This window comes from Penaeus monodon, chromosome 5 (genome assembly GCF_015228065.2).
Source record: "Penaeus monodon isolate SGIC_2016 chromosome 5, NSTDA_Pmon_1, whole genome shotgun sequence".
NCBI classification, from domain to species: Eukaryota; Metazoa; Arthropoda; class Malacostraca; order Decapoda; family Penaeidae; genus Penaeus; species Penaeus monodon.
Genome location: NC_051390.1, coordinates 20,553,272 through 20,565,771, shown reverse-complemented (window position 1 = coordinate 20,565,771; position 12,500 = coordinate 20,553,272). Strand labels below are relative to the sequence as shown.

Here is a 12,500-nt window from a genome sequence, read left to right as displayed (position 1 = left end):
GCGATGGCGGTGCGCGTCTATAGTATGAAGCCGAAAGTGTGCTAAGAATGCTCGGAACTTCATTGCACTATTTATATTATTTCGGATGCAAAGCAGTTACTATTAATAATGAATAGACCAAAATAAAAGATGTTTAAATCAGTTCTTTGTGTCATAGGTTTTTGTGTTGTAGAGAAGGAAAGTGAAGTAAAGATCGGGAAGGACACAGAGAGAGAGAGACAGAGAAAGAAAAAGAGAAAGAGAGATTGGAACAGGGAGAGGGAGAGGGAATGTGCGCCTGAAAGCCCCCATAACCTGTCGGCAACGAAATATTTCAAGGTGGACAAGTACCAGGATGGTGACCGCGACCAGGGGACTCAGCCACGGATAGGTGACGTGAAAGGATCGTGACAGTGAAGTGATGCTAACGTAGTGATGAGCCCAAGTAGCAACGGTACTTTAGTATAAGGTAGAATAGGAATGTGCATTAGGTGTATGCATCATCATCATCATCGGTTATAAGTCGCCAGTCATCATCAACATCATCGTCATCGTCATCGATTTTACGCCTATTTTTCTTCCCTTGTGTATGTCATTGATACAGACAGAAAAATACACCGCCCCTGCCTCTCGCGGCAGGGGGCGATGCAACAGGGCGAGTCGTAGCATCTTGGGTGGTTGAGCAGGTGGCAGGTGTGAGTGGTAGAGTGGCTTGGGCTCCCCTCCACGCCTCGACCTCTGACTCTTGACCCTGCCACCCCTGGAGGAGGCGTAGGAAAGAAAGAGGAGGAAGGCGGGAGAGTCACCGAATGATATTAGACCTTTAGGCCTTAGAGGACGAGACATGTCCATACAGATTGATAGGCCATCGTTGGCATAAGTTACTTTTTCTATTGTGCGAAAGTGTTTAATTATTATCATTATCATCATCATCATATTTTTGAATATATCTACCTGAAGTTCATGATGCAGGGAAGAAGAAAGGGTGGGTGACTGTAGAAGAAGGGCTCACATGTGTTCTCACTATTATGTTGTGTCTATCGACCTCTGACAGAAATTCTTTCCCGAATACAACCTTTTCCCATAGTTTAATAAGAAATGCATGAGAGAGTGCAGGGTTCAATCTTCTGTTGCAGCTTCTTAAGAAGCTTGCCTGTAAATCTATATCATATTATATATTTTTTCTCCCTCTTTCCAGGCGCCGACTTGGCGACTATGGGGCGAAGAAAAAACAGAAGACGCCATCTATACCGTGTACCTGAAGAAGGTTCGCTACCATCATCCTTCCAGGAGTATAACGCAAGTATGTCGAACGCTACCTGTTTCGGATTTATCGTCAAGATATTTAAAGTATTTCCCTATTAGACTATATTTTTCATATTTATGCGTATGCTGCTTCTCAGTTTATACAAAGTGCTTAATTTTTCTACATCAGTACAAGAGTTTAATAAATATTCGTCACTTTTAATAATACACAATTCGTATATAACTAACGAAAAACCTTCCCCTTTTTCCTCCAAGGAATCTGACGATGACGAGATATCCCACCTGGAATGGGAGACCGTCCGGGTTCGGTTCCTCAAGGCGGGAACCCTGGAGAAGCTTATCGAATCCCTGGCATCTGATTCCGGCGAGTTAGAGTCGACTTTCGTGAACGTCTTTCTTGCGACCTACCGCACCTTCGCCTCCACCAAACAAGTCCTAAACTTAATTCTCGACCGCTACCTCGCCCTTAACTCAAGTAGTAATAAGATAAAAATACCACCACATCTCCGGGAAGATCATAAAAAGTGAGATTGAGTTTTAATCCACGTTTATTTTTCTCTTTTCTTTTCTTTTCCTTCCTTTCCTTCTTTTGCACTTTCTTTGTATTATGGATCCAAATAGATAATTATTAACTCACATAGCTTAATTTATTGTATAATTCAGTAGGCATAGAATGCATTTTCACAGCAGACATCAATTCAATTATCCCCGCTCTTCCCAGAGCTTTGAGATTAACCCTGCAAGTATGGCTGGATGCCTACCCAGAGGACTTCCGGGACCCCCCCAAGTTCACGTGTCTGCAGCAGCTGCGGGAGTTCACGAGGGCGAACCTCCCGGACTCCGACCTCAACATCAAGGTCGGATACAAGCTCGAGAAGATGAGGAAAGAAGAAGAGACTAAAGGTGAGGCCTTATCCTTGAAAGAATTTTCAAATGCAGATTTCATGAGAATTGATTAATAACCCCTGATTAGCATGAGAAAGTTAATTATAATAGGTAAGATTACTTCCCAGTGATAATCGTTTCTGCATTTGATTTGTTTCTGTTTACTGAAATAGATTATTTTCCCTAGGTTCTCCCATGTTAGAAAGGATATTGTCATGTGAAGAGATGAGAGTCCATTGTTCCTCGCCTATGAAAAATGGACACCACCAGCCTTATGAATTCCTTGATATCTCAGAAGAAACTTTTGCCCAGCAACTAACAAGAATGGACACTGTAAGTTGATGCAAAAAAAAGTGATTTATTGATATTTGTTGATTTTGCATTTTACCCAGTGCTAGTGATTTCTTGTTTTGGGTTTCAGATCTGCTCTCTGTTTTTTAATGTTAAAGTGAATCATGAATCATATATCATCCACAGGTTCTCTTCAAGGGCGTTGTGGCCCATCAGTGCCTCGGTTCAGTCTGGTCCAGAAGGGACCGTGGGCGAGGGGACTCTGCAGCAACAGTGACAGCTACAGTAGACCAGTTTAATGCAGTCAGCTTCCGTGTGCAGTCTACTATCCTTGTGGACACTGAACTCAAGCCTTCTCAGCGTGCCAGACTCATAGTCAAGTGGATTGATATTGCTCAAGTATGAAAGCGAAATAATTACTTCGTGTTCTTTACTGCCACTGAAAGTTATAAATGAATTACACCCTCTTTGTTAGTATGCACTATTAAATTGTTGAATTGTGTTTAATGTTAAGCTCCTGAATACTGTGATTGAAACAGCATGAAGTGAGACCTTGCTTGTTTATGTCCAAGTTTATGTAAAAGTATCACATCTTTCTACATTATTTTTTCTGTTCTCTGTTAGGGAGCATGCAACAGGAATCTCTTCTGGTTTTTATGCCACAAAAGCTTTTTCTTGACATATATGAATAAGTTGACTTATTCAACTATTCAGTAGTTTAAAACTATGCTAAGTGATACTAACCACCAGTCAGTTTCTTCTAAAGTTCAGTATAGTAAATAAAAAATTATTTAACAGAATTTGAATTTGTTAGACTGACAACTCATTTTAATAAATCTCTACTTTTTAGGAGTTGAGGATGCTGAAGAACTTCTCTTCCCTGAAGGCCATCATTTCAGGATTGCAATCAAATCCTATATACAGATTGAAGAAAACATGGGGTGCTGTTATAAAGGATAAGGTACGATATTTCTTTCTGGAAATTGAAATACAGTAGACTATGTTGACTTTGATTGAACTTTTGACTTGTAGATGCCTAAAATGTGGAATAGAAAGCTTGGAATATTGTTTTTGTATAGAATATTGTGACTGCCAATAGTTTTAATACAAATAGAAAAGATGAATGGAGTGGAGTTTTTATTTGATTTCAGTATAAAGATCTGATTTACTCAAAGTCCCTTGGGTTTAAATTTCTTTTGTTTCTCCTAAGGCTGAGCTCTTTGAGGAATTGGCAAGAATCTTCAGCGAAGAAAATAATCAGCTGAACCAGCGAGAGTTACTCATGAAGGAGGGGACTGCCAAGCATGCAGAAACTGCTCATGCTAATGACAGACATCTTCCAAAGGCACTAGAGAAAATGGCAATTAACCCATTGGTGAGTAATAGATAATGAGTGTGCTTATTTTCCTTCCTCTGTTCTCTTTGTGTTCTTTCCTCATATGTTATTTTGGTTTAAGAGATTGTATAATGATATTCAGAAATATCAAGTGTCCTCACTAGTAAATATTCACTAAATTATGGGGCACATGAAACTTGATCAGTCAAGATATGTGATTAAAAGATACTGGGTGCCTAGTAGTAAATAATCTTATTTGATTTCAGGCTGTGAGTTATGGAACCATTCCATATCTTGGCACATTCCTGACGGATCTCACAATGATTGACACAGCTATTCCAGATACTGTGCCTAATGGCCTCATTAACTTTGACAAGAAACGTAAAGAATTTGAGGTTCTTGCTCAGGTGAGTATTTCACAGGCTAATACATTTGTTCAGACAGATGAGGGGGGGGGGGGGATTAAAATCTGTGAAATAGATTTAAACATAATAACTCTTGTATAATACAAATAATAGTTTGTATATATTTATTGTGGATGATGTATTAATTCAGTTTTGGGCCACACAGATACGTCTGCTACAAGGTGCAGCTAATGCATACCAGATGGTAAGGGATGAGATGTTTGAGAGATGGTGGGACTCAGTATTGGTTTTAGATGACAAAGAGGCTTGGAGGCTGTCTTGTCAGATTGAACCTCAAGGATCTTCAGCTCCATCATCAACCAGAGAGAGTAGAATGCGGAAAAGAGCACAGTAAGTATTGAATGTACTTATTTTTGTATTTTCAGTTGAGTTTTAAATTCAGTCATTCTTAATATAGGATTTTTATGGCTTCACCATTTTTGTTTGATTGACATGAAGTTTGCTGTGGGCTTATGAGGTCAACATCCCATAAACAATTAAAATTTTTCTTCAGGCCATTGCCATAAGTGTGATTTCAACTTATTATTGATGATACTAACAGAAAAAGTGGATTGGGCCTGGATATTTGTGTGTAAAGTAGCTGCTCCTTTTAGAAACAGAAGACATACATTGGACAAGTGTGAATGCATGGTGGAATCTTTGGTACATTCCTTTCTGAAGTAATGTTGGCCCACTTCTTATGCTAGATCTTCATGTTTTGTCTGTAAGAGTGGTAGAAAATTTCAGTAATTTTTTTCTTTCTTTTTTCTTTCTTCCTTAGATTAAACCCATGATATTTTTGCAGATTTAGTCACAGAAAGAATGACAGCATAGCAAGTACTTCTAGTGGATCATCTAGCAGTCAGTTCTTCTTTGATAATGATTCAATCAACAGCCCAACAAGTCACAATGACACATGTTCTCTTGAGAGAAAGGTATTTAGAATGTGCATTCTTGTTAGTACCAATAATTTGTATCTAGAAATTGTTGGTGATTCATCAGTAATTGTATGAATTATTTGAAATATTATTGTATATAATTCTTATAAGTTCAGTCACTTTGTACATTGTTTCACTTTACAAATTTTAACATTGCTGTTTACCCTCAGATGTCAACTTCATCAAGCAGCTCGTCCCTACCTTCCCTAGATGTTTCCGTTCACTCTGGTGGCACTTCCACATCTGGTCGAACACCAGATCGTACCTCAAGCAACTCACAGCAGCAGCAGTCAACACAATCTCCTTATATTACTCCAGACTTTTACATTATTAGAGTTTCAATTGAGAGTAGTGCCCATGAAATTGAAGGTAAATAAATTTCACTGCTGAGAGTCATATCACTTGAAGAGAAAACTTATTTTTTTTGCAATGTTTTTCAGGTGAAATTTTTCATCTATAAAATATTTAAATATGATTCTTTTCATTCCAGGTGTTAATCTCTACAAAAGTATAATGCTGAGCAACTCAGAACGTACAGTCTCAGTAATTCGAAAAGCCATGGAGAAGCATGGATTTGAAGGCAATCCAGAGGACTATACTCTTGCACAATTCCTACCTGATGGTGGTAAGTTTAGTGATGTGGCAGATATATACATTTCATGCATTGGTTATTATTGAATGTGAAACCAGAGAATGTTATACTTCCTGAATAACTGTCCAGTAGAAAAAAAAGAACATGTAAATATAAGAAAGTGTAATTGTTACTTTTAGTGTGTTATGCTCGTTGATAATTGGGTTAGAAAATTAAGTTTGAAAATTAGCATTGGTAATTAGATTGGTAAAGTGTTTGTAATATGTATGATTTCTATTTTTTCTTCCACAGAAATGCTACTTCCTGCCTCTGCTAATGTTTACTATGCCATCAACACTCAGTATGACTTGAACTTTGTTCTTAGACGGCGAAGACATGGTGATGAAAACACAATAATCAGAAAGAATCCTGTTAAAGACCACAAAATGAGGAAAAAGCTACTGATGGCTTAGTTTAAGGATCTCTTAACTAGTGATGCATCACTTACCAAGTGGTGTCAATCACTGTCTGTGGACAGCTACAGCATTGGCACTTAACTTGTGGCTTTTCACTTAGTTTATATCCAATACTTCCATTTTTGGCAACTTTACTTATCAGTCACTCATGACAATTGAGCCATGAGACATGAATATGCGCCACTGATTCTCTGGCCCACTCATTATACAATGTATAAAATGCAAGAGACATTTTACACTAAAATGTTAAAACATGCGAGGTGTGTGCCTAATACACAAATGTGTGTGTGCTTGTGTGTGTATGTGTGTTTGTGTGCATGAATTTAATGAGAAATTCAAACTCTGTCTTACAATGACTGATTTTTATTTAACGATTTATCTTAACTACTGAATCCATTCCCTGTGAAATTTTTAAATTCTAATATTCCTGGGTTGTAAAAGTGGAAATTTGTAAAAAAAAATTTCCCAGGGCTGTGAATTTATTCTTGCTTCTCTGGCTGTTATGTGGTCTTATGCATGATAATTGTGGGGGGGATCTCCAAATTGATAATGATGAAATCATGTTTGATTGTTTTGTATAGACTAAATATTGAGATTTTTGTAAAACATTGACAATCAGACAGATGCCATCATATTAAAAAAATACTCAAGTATTGTGCATCTACATGTTCATTTAATTTAATTATTTTTTTTTTTTTTTATGCTTTGAAGTTTTCACATTTAAGCTTTAATTTTTTATATTTTTGGAATCTGGTGAAAACTTGAATTTGAGTTACAAATGTACATGTTGACCACAATTTGATTTATTTATTACTCTTTCCTTAGCACCCTTCTGCAGCACCCTTTTAGAGTAGTCTCGTGGGGCAATGATATTTGTCTTGAATTAGAGACCGAAGCTAATTCATGACAACACCACGTGATAGGGAAAAACATTTCCTATTATCTTAAAAGATAATAGAAAATGGATTACTGTGCACATGACTTGCTATATAGACCTAAGCTTGTCCTAAATTACTTTTTTTTTTTTTTTTTTTCAAAAAAAAAAAAAAATCAAGTTTCTGCACTAAAAAACAAAAAAAAAAAACAAAAAAATGCTTTCCGTTGTCAGAATGAAATCTTGGCCTGAAATTCTTGTAGATTTTACCGAATAAAAATATGCAACTAGTAGATTATCACCACAGTATTGGTGTATTTATCCAGTGAAAAGGGTTGAGGCCAACTTTAACTTCCTAATAGCCTTGGTCTCTTTGTCACTCAAAGAGTTGTTTTACAGAGTTCAAATTTTATCTTATGATATTGTAAATACTGTGTAGGCTATGTTGTATACTTGTAAAAACACTATATTGTTACCTTTGTAAATAAATTTATTATTTCTTGATGTTATTTATGTTCCCTTTATTATACTCTAATAAAGTAAACTTGAAGTCCAAATGCATAACCAGTAGTTCAAAAAGATATATTGAAGTATAATAAATATTCCCTCTGTTGTCTAAAAATTATTGGCAAAACTATTATTATGGATATAATTAAACTGAAGCTGTAACACGAGTACTAATCAAGAACAATTATAATTAGTTGTCTAAACTTGGGTAACTCAAAATTATTTTTTAAATTCAAGCAATATGAAAAATAATATTAATTGCTTTTAATACTTTCATACATTAAAAGAGCCTATCATCAGATATTTGCTAAATAGCACTGGTTAACAAGTCCATATAACTAAGAGATGATTTCTCCGAGTGCAAAATACAGACATTTATGTTATATTCATAAATATATTGAAAACAGACTTGCATAAACAACTGGGTGTACATATAACATTTATAAAGATAGAAAGACAAATATAATTAAGACACACTAAAGATAAAATGAGGGTGAAAAAATCAAATTTAATAATTATTAATATAAATTTGCATAAAACTGAAAATTAATGGAAATGGCACAGCTCTAGAAAATATATAGTGTAAATAAAACAATAATGATATTTTCTCTTTTATTTAATATCAACACATTGTAGCAAAAAGTAATAATATATCTTTCGTCTCATATAAATCAGTCACAGCAACCATTCTCACAAAAGAGACACTATGCCAAAAGTATCTGAATGTTCAACTGCTGAACAATATTTTGCACCTCTGTACCAGAAAAAATACATAATCTTTCGAAAACTGGGAATTTCTACCTTGTAACAGTAAGTTCTATAGTGCATTCAATCTGGATATGTAACCATACTCCTTCCCATAGTGTAATCATTAGGGGATCACGACTTGCATTGTTCCCTGGTGCACAGGACTAGGTCACTACTGAGAAGGGACAAGGAACAGTTTATCAGGTATCTTGAAGAGGAGTTTGAAAGCCATTGACCTTCGTCCTACCTACCAAGCCCTGAGAAAGCTGAACTCCAAGCCCTCCTCACTCAGCAAGTGGCCAGATAATCTCAGATTCTGTTGGGGTGCAGGTGCGATGGGCTGAGTATTTTGAGCAGTTGTACCAGGTTGATCCACCAACAATTAATTTTGATGCAGGTAGTGTCGAGATTTCTTTGCCAGACCCACCCATCAGTGAGGATACACCCTCCCAGACCGAAGTCAGGGGGGGGGGGGGGGTGATCTCCAAACTGAAGAGTGGTAAAGAGCGGGTATCTGTGGCATCCCAGCAGAACTGTTAAAGGCTGGTGGAGAACCTATGGCAAAGGGACTTGCATGCTGTTCTGTTTGCCATCTGGAAGACTGGTACCATTCCCCCTGACCTGCTGATGGGTGTGGTCATCCCTCTCTGGAAGGGGAAAGGGGATTGGTGGGACTGTACCAATCACCAAGGTATTACCGGCAAGGTTCTCACTCACATCCTTCTGAGACGTATCAGAAACCACCTGCTGAGGCACCAGAGGCTGGAGCAATCTGGAATCACTCCCGGTAAATCCGCAATAGACTGTATCCTGGTGCTTTGAGTCATTGTAGAGCACTGACATGAGTTCAGGCATAGGCTGCTTGCAGCTTACATCAACCTCAAGAAAGCATTTGATAAAGTGCATCACGAATCACTCTGGGAGATCCTGAGCCTGAAAGAAATTCCAACAAGGATTATTGGATTAGTGGCAAGCCTGTACACTGGTACTAAAAGTGCTGTAAAGTGTGGTGATGGCCTGTCGAGCTTCTTTCCGGTTAGTTCAGGAGTGAGGCAAGGCTGTGTTCTTGCACCAACACTTTTCAACACTTGCATGGACTGGATATTGGGTAGAGCTACTGTCCAAAGTCAGTGTGAAGCAACTTTGGGCAATATCAAGGTTACACACTTCGCTAATGATGTTGCTATTCTTTCTGAGTCTTTGGAAACCCTAGTGGCAGCTCTTGATGTGTTTAGCAATGAAGCAAACCCCCTGGGGCTAGAGGTCTCCTGGACCAAGACCAAGATCTCAGACTTTGAGGGCTGTTAGGAGATCCTGTTTAGTCTGTATGGGCTTGCAGTGAGAACATCGAGGTCACAGAGAGCTTTATATACCTCGGTATGTGCAGTTCATGACTCTGGGCTGTCAGGCCAGTAAGTCAGTAGATGGATTGGCTGGCAGTGGGGGTCATGAAATCTCTCAACAAAAGTATTTGGAGATGCCAGTACCTCTGCAGAAGGACCAAGCTATATGTCTTCAAGGCCCTGAGACTGCCAGTTTTACTATACGCAGTGAAACCTGCATGCTATCTTGTGTTTTGGAATCTTGTCTTGATGTCTTTTGTAACAGGTTTTGGCACTGTATCATTGGGTACAGTTGGCGGGACCATGTGTTCAACCAACTGTTGCACCAAGAGACTGGTACAGGACCTGTTACTTGCACAATCTGCAATCGCCAACTCAGGTTATATGGCCACCTGGCTCATTTCCCAAGGGATGATCCTGTCCACCAGGTTGTCTCTGTTCGAGACAACCCTGGGTGAGGAGGCCTGTGGGATGACCTAGGAAGTCATGGCTTGAGCAGATCAATCAAACCTGTTGTGATGAGTTACAGATGGGCCAGGCCCCTGCCTGGCAACTTGCCATGAGAGACCCTCATAGGTGGAAATGAAAGGTGGATACAGCTACACGCCCCCGCCATCATTAGCTCTCCAACGATGATGATGATGGTGAATCAGGGAGTGAATGAAGCCTATACTATTACAAATTCTTTCTATTAAAAAAAAAAATACCTTGGTTCTACTATTGATAATGTATGCTAACCATAACAATCTTTTGTCTCAGGCTCATTCACAATCACATAAATGAATACTTGTAATGCAAAATAACTGCAGAATTAAAGGCCTTAATCTGAAGTCCTATAAACATATCATGACCACTGTGTGTTTAGTTTATTAATTGTCTGTTCACATAGATGGCTTGCCAATAAGCCAAATACTAGTATTATCTCACCTGTTTACCCTCTTCCTTCATTTTTGGAAATGTGTTCTTTTATCTTATATCAATAACATTATATTAATTACAATGTAACTTTAATTTAATGTAATCTTGTGTAATAATAATAATAATAATAATAATAATAATAATAATAATAATAATAATAATAATAATAACAGCATCAATAATGATGAAGAGTGAAATCAAGTGAGGTCACAAGGTTGACTACCAGACTACTAAGCAGTTGTGAAGCCAGCTACATGCAGAGACACTTCACAAAACAATACTGCAGTGAATACTACCTTTTTCCAGTGGCACTGGATTAATGTTTTGTTATCATGAAATGTTATCAGGTTAGACATCAAGTGATGGCATGAGGTGCAAAACATGTTTGTCTGTGGCACTAATGAAACATGGCATCGCCGCCTATATATCCAGACTGAACACACTTTACTTAACAAATACATCTATAAAACAAATTAAGCTACTTTTTTGGCACAGATTACAACCCTGTTAGCTTAAGTGAAGGAACCTTGTGAGTATACATACTCATAATCGTTTGATGTTGCTCATAAAGCAAACAAGAAATGAATGGAGCACTTAAAGTTATATAATATCTACTTAACAGATTACACACTCCTTAGCTAGCTGCTTTACTGAAACTAACTTGTTTAAAAAAATACAAGTATTAATTTTCAAATAACCTCAAAATGCAGCTGTATCAAAACCTGATAGAATCACTCACTATTTCTCTATCCTTTAGTGACACTTTCAGTTCAAACTAAAAGCAATTATTCTGAGTATGTTGCAACTTGCTAATTTAGTTAAGGTAACCAAATGCAGATCAAAGGACTAAATCCCCAAAGATTTGTCGTGGATGCTGCCAATTTTTGCCAGAAAAAAATGCTTACATATATTTAAAGCATTAAATCTTATCTAGTGTTAACAAACAAGAACTATTATATATACCAAAATTCTGAAAAACTAAATACATAATATATATAAACATTATCAAAGAATATCTGAGCCTGCAATTAAAACAAACTCTCCTAGAATATAAATAGCAGCATTTAACAGTAATGCACCTAAAATGTCATGATTTTCAAATATCTGAACACATATTTCACAGAATGATACATTACTAATGACCAATTTGATTATGGCACTTATTGTCCCAAAATAATCACATGCAAAATACCAATTTTCACCTCCCTGGGAAACTGTGGCTTGCCAACTGTAATAATTTTTTTTTATTGCCTGAAAGTGATGATAGGGGCATCTTGAATAATAACATGAACTTTGCTTACTCAAAAGCAAAGTTGAACCCTAGGTGCTTACAAAAGGAAAAGAAAGAAAAAATACTCTTATAAGAAACAGCGCTGGTCAACTTCTTCAAACAATTTCTTATGGAATATGTATATTTGCAAAACACTGAAAATTGAATTCAAAGCAAGCAAAATGACCTGAGCATATGTATATCTAGATATGGTAAGTACTATATTTTGTTCTTAACAGATGAAATATCATTTAAAAAAAACTAATAAATTTATAATGTGAGCATGATAAACATAGCTTAAAATATATATGCAACAAAAATATTTAGAGGCCAGTATCAAAAAATGTAAATCTGTAACTGTTAATAGAAAATTCCATTTGTCTGATTCTGATTGTAATTCTTGAAGAACTCATGAACAAAAACTACCTTACCAAAGTTATTTGTGACACATACTGCTAAAAAGATTTAATGAGAAGATTACCAATCATGTAAAAACTGCAACAAAAGCAACATAACAATCCTAATACAAAATGGAAAGTAATATCAAGGACAACTGATTCTTTAACTCTGAAGGGCACTATATTACATAAATGTATTTATATATCAATGTTACATTTCAGTAGAAAGATGGTAAAAAGATGTATGCATAGTGTGTTTCATTCAGGATAAATGTCTTTATGGAAGACATTATAAAG

General features: G+C 36.8%; 2 protein-coding genes across 12 annotated transcripts in view; one reads left to right on the top strand and one right to left on the bottom strand.

The window, feature by feature from the left end:
• The window catches only part of LOC119573070 (ral guanine nucleotide dissociation stimulator-like), a 100,776-nt gene extending 93,254 nt beyond the window's left edge, over positions 1–7,522 (top strand). For all 9 annotated transcript variants that reach the window (XM_037920084.1, XM_037920085.1, XM_037920081.1 and 6 more), the window contains 13 exons: positions 1,178–1,282; positions 1,501–1,769; positions 1,967–2,148; positions 2,318–2,463; positions 2,608–2,820; positions 3,272–3,382; positions 3,632–3,796; positions 4,024–4,164; positions 4,328–4,512; positions 4,967–5,096; positions 5,270–5,468; positions 5,590–5,724; positions 5,983–7,522. In XM_037920084.1, the coding sequence (XP_037776012.1) occupies positions 1,178–1,282; positions 1,501–1,769; positions 1,967–2,148; positions 2,318–2,463; positions 2,608–2,820; positions 3,272–3,382; positions 3,632–3,796; positions 4,024–4,164; positions 4,328–4,512; positions 4,967–5,096; positions 5,270–5,468; positions 5,590–5,724; positions 5,983–6,143 (2,142 nt within the window). In that variant the 3' untranslated portion in view covers positions 6,144–7,522. The remainder of the gene's footprint in view (positions 1–1,177; positions 1,283–1,500; positions 1,770–1,966; positions 2,149–2,317; positions 2,464–2,607; positions 2,821–3,271; positions 3,383–3,631; positions 3,797–4,023; positions 4,165–4,327; positions 4,513–4,966; positions 5,097–5,269; positions 5,469–5,589; positions 5,725–5,982) is intronic.
• Positions 7,523–8,125: 603 nt separating this feature from the next.
• Positions 8,126–12,500, bottom strand: part of LOC119573072 (zinc finger protein 570-like) — a 12,034-nt gene continuing 7,659 nt past the window's right edge. For all 3 annotated transcript variants that reach the window (XM_037920091.1, XM_037920090.1, XM_037920092.1), the window contains exon 6: positions 8,126–12,500. This exon is cut by the window's right edge and continues 501 nt beyond it. The gene's annotated coding sequence lies outside the window, so the exon portion shown is untranslated.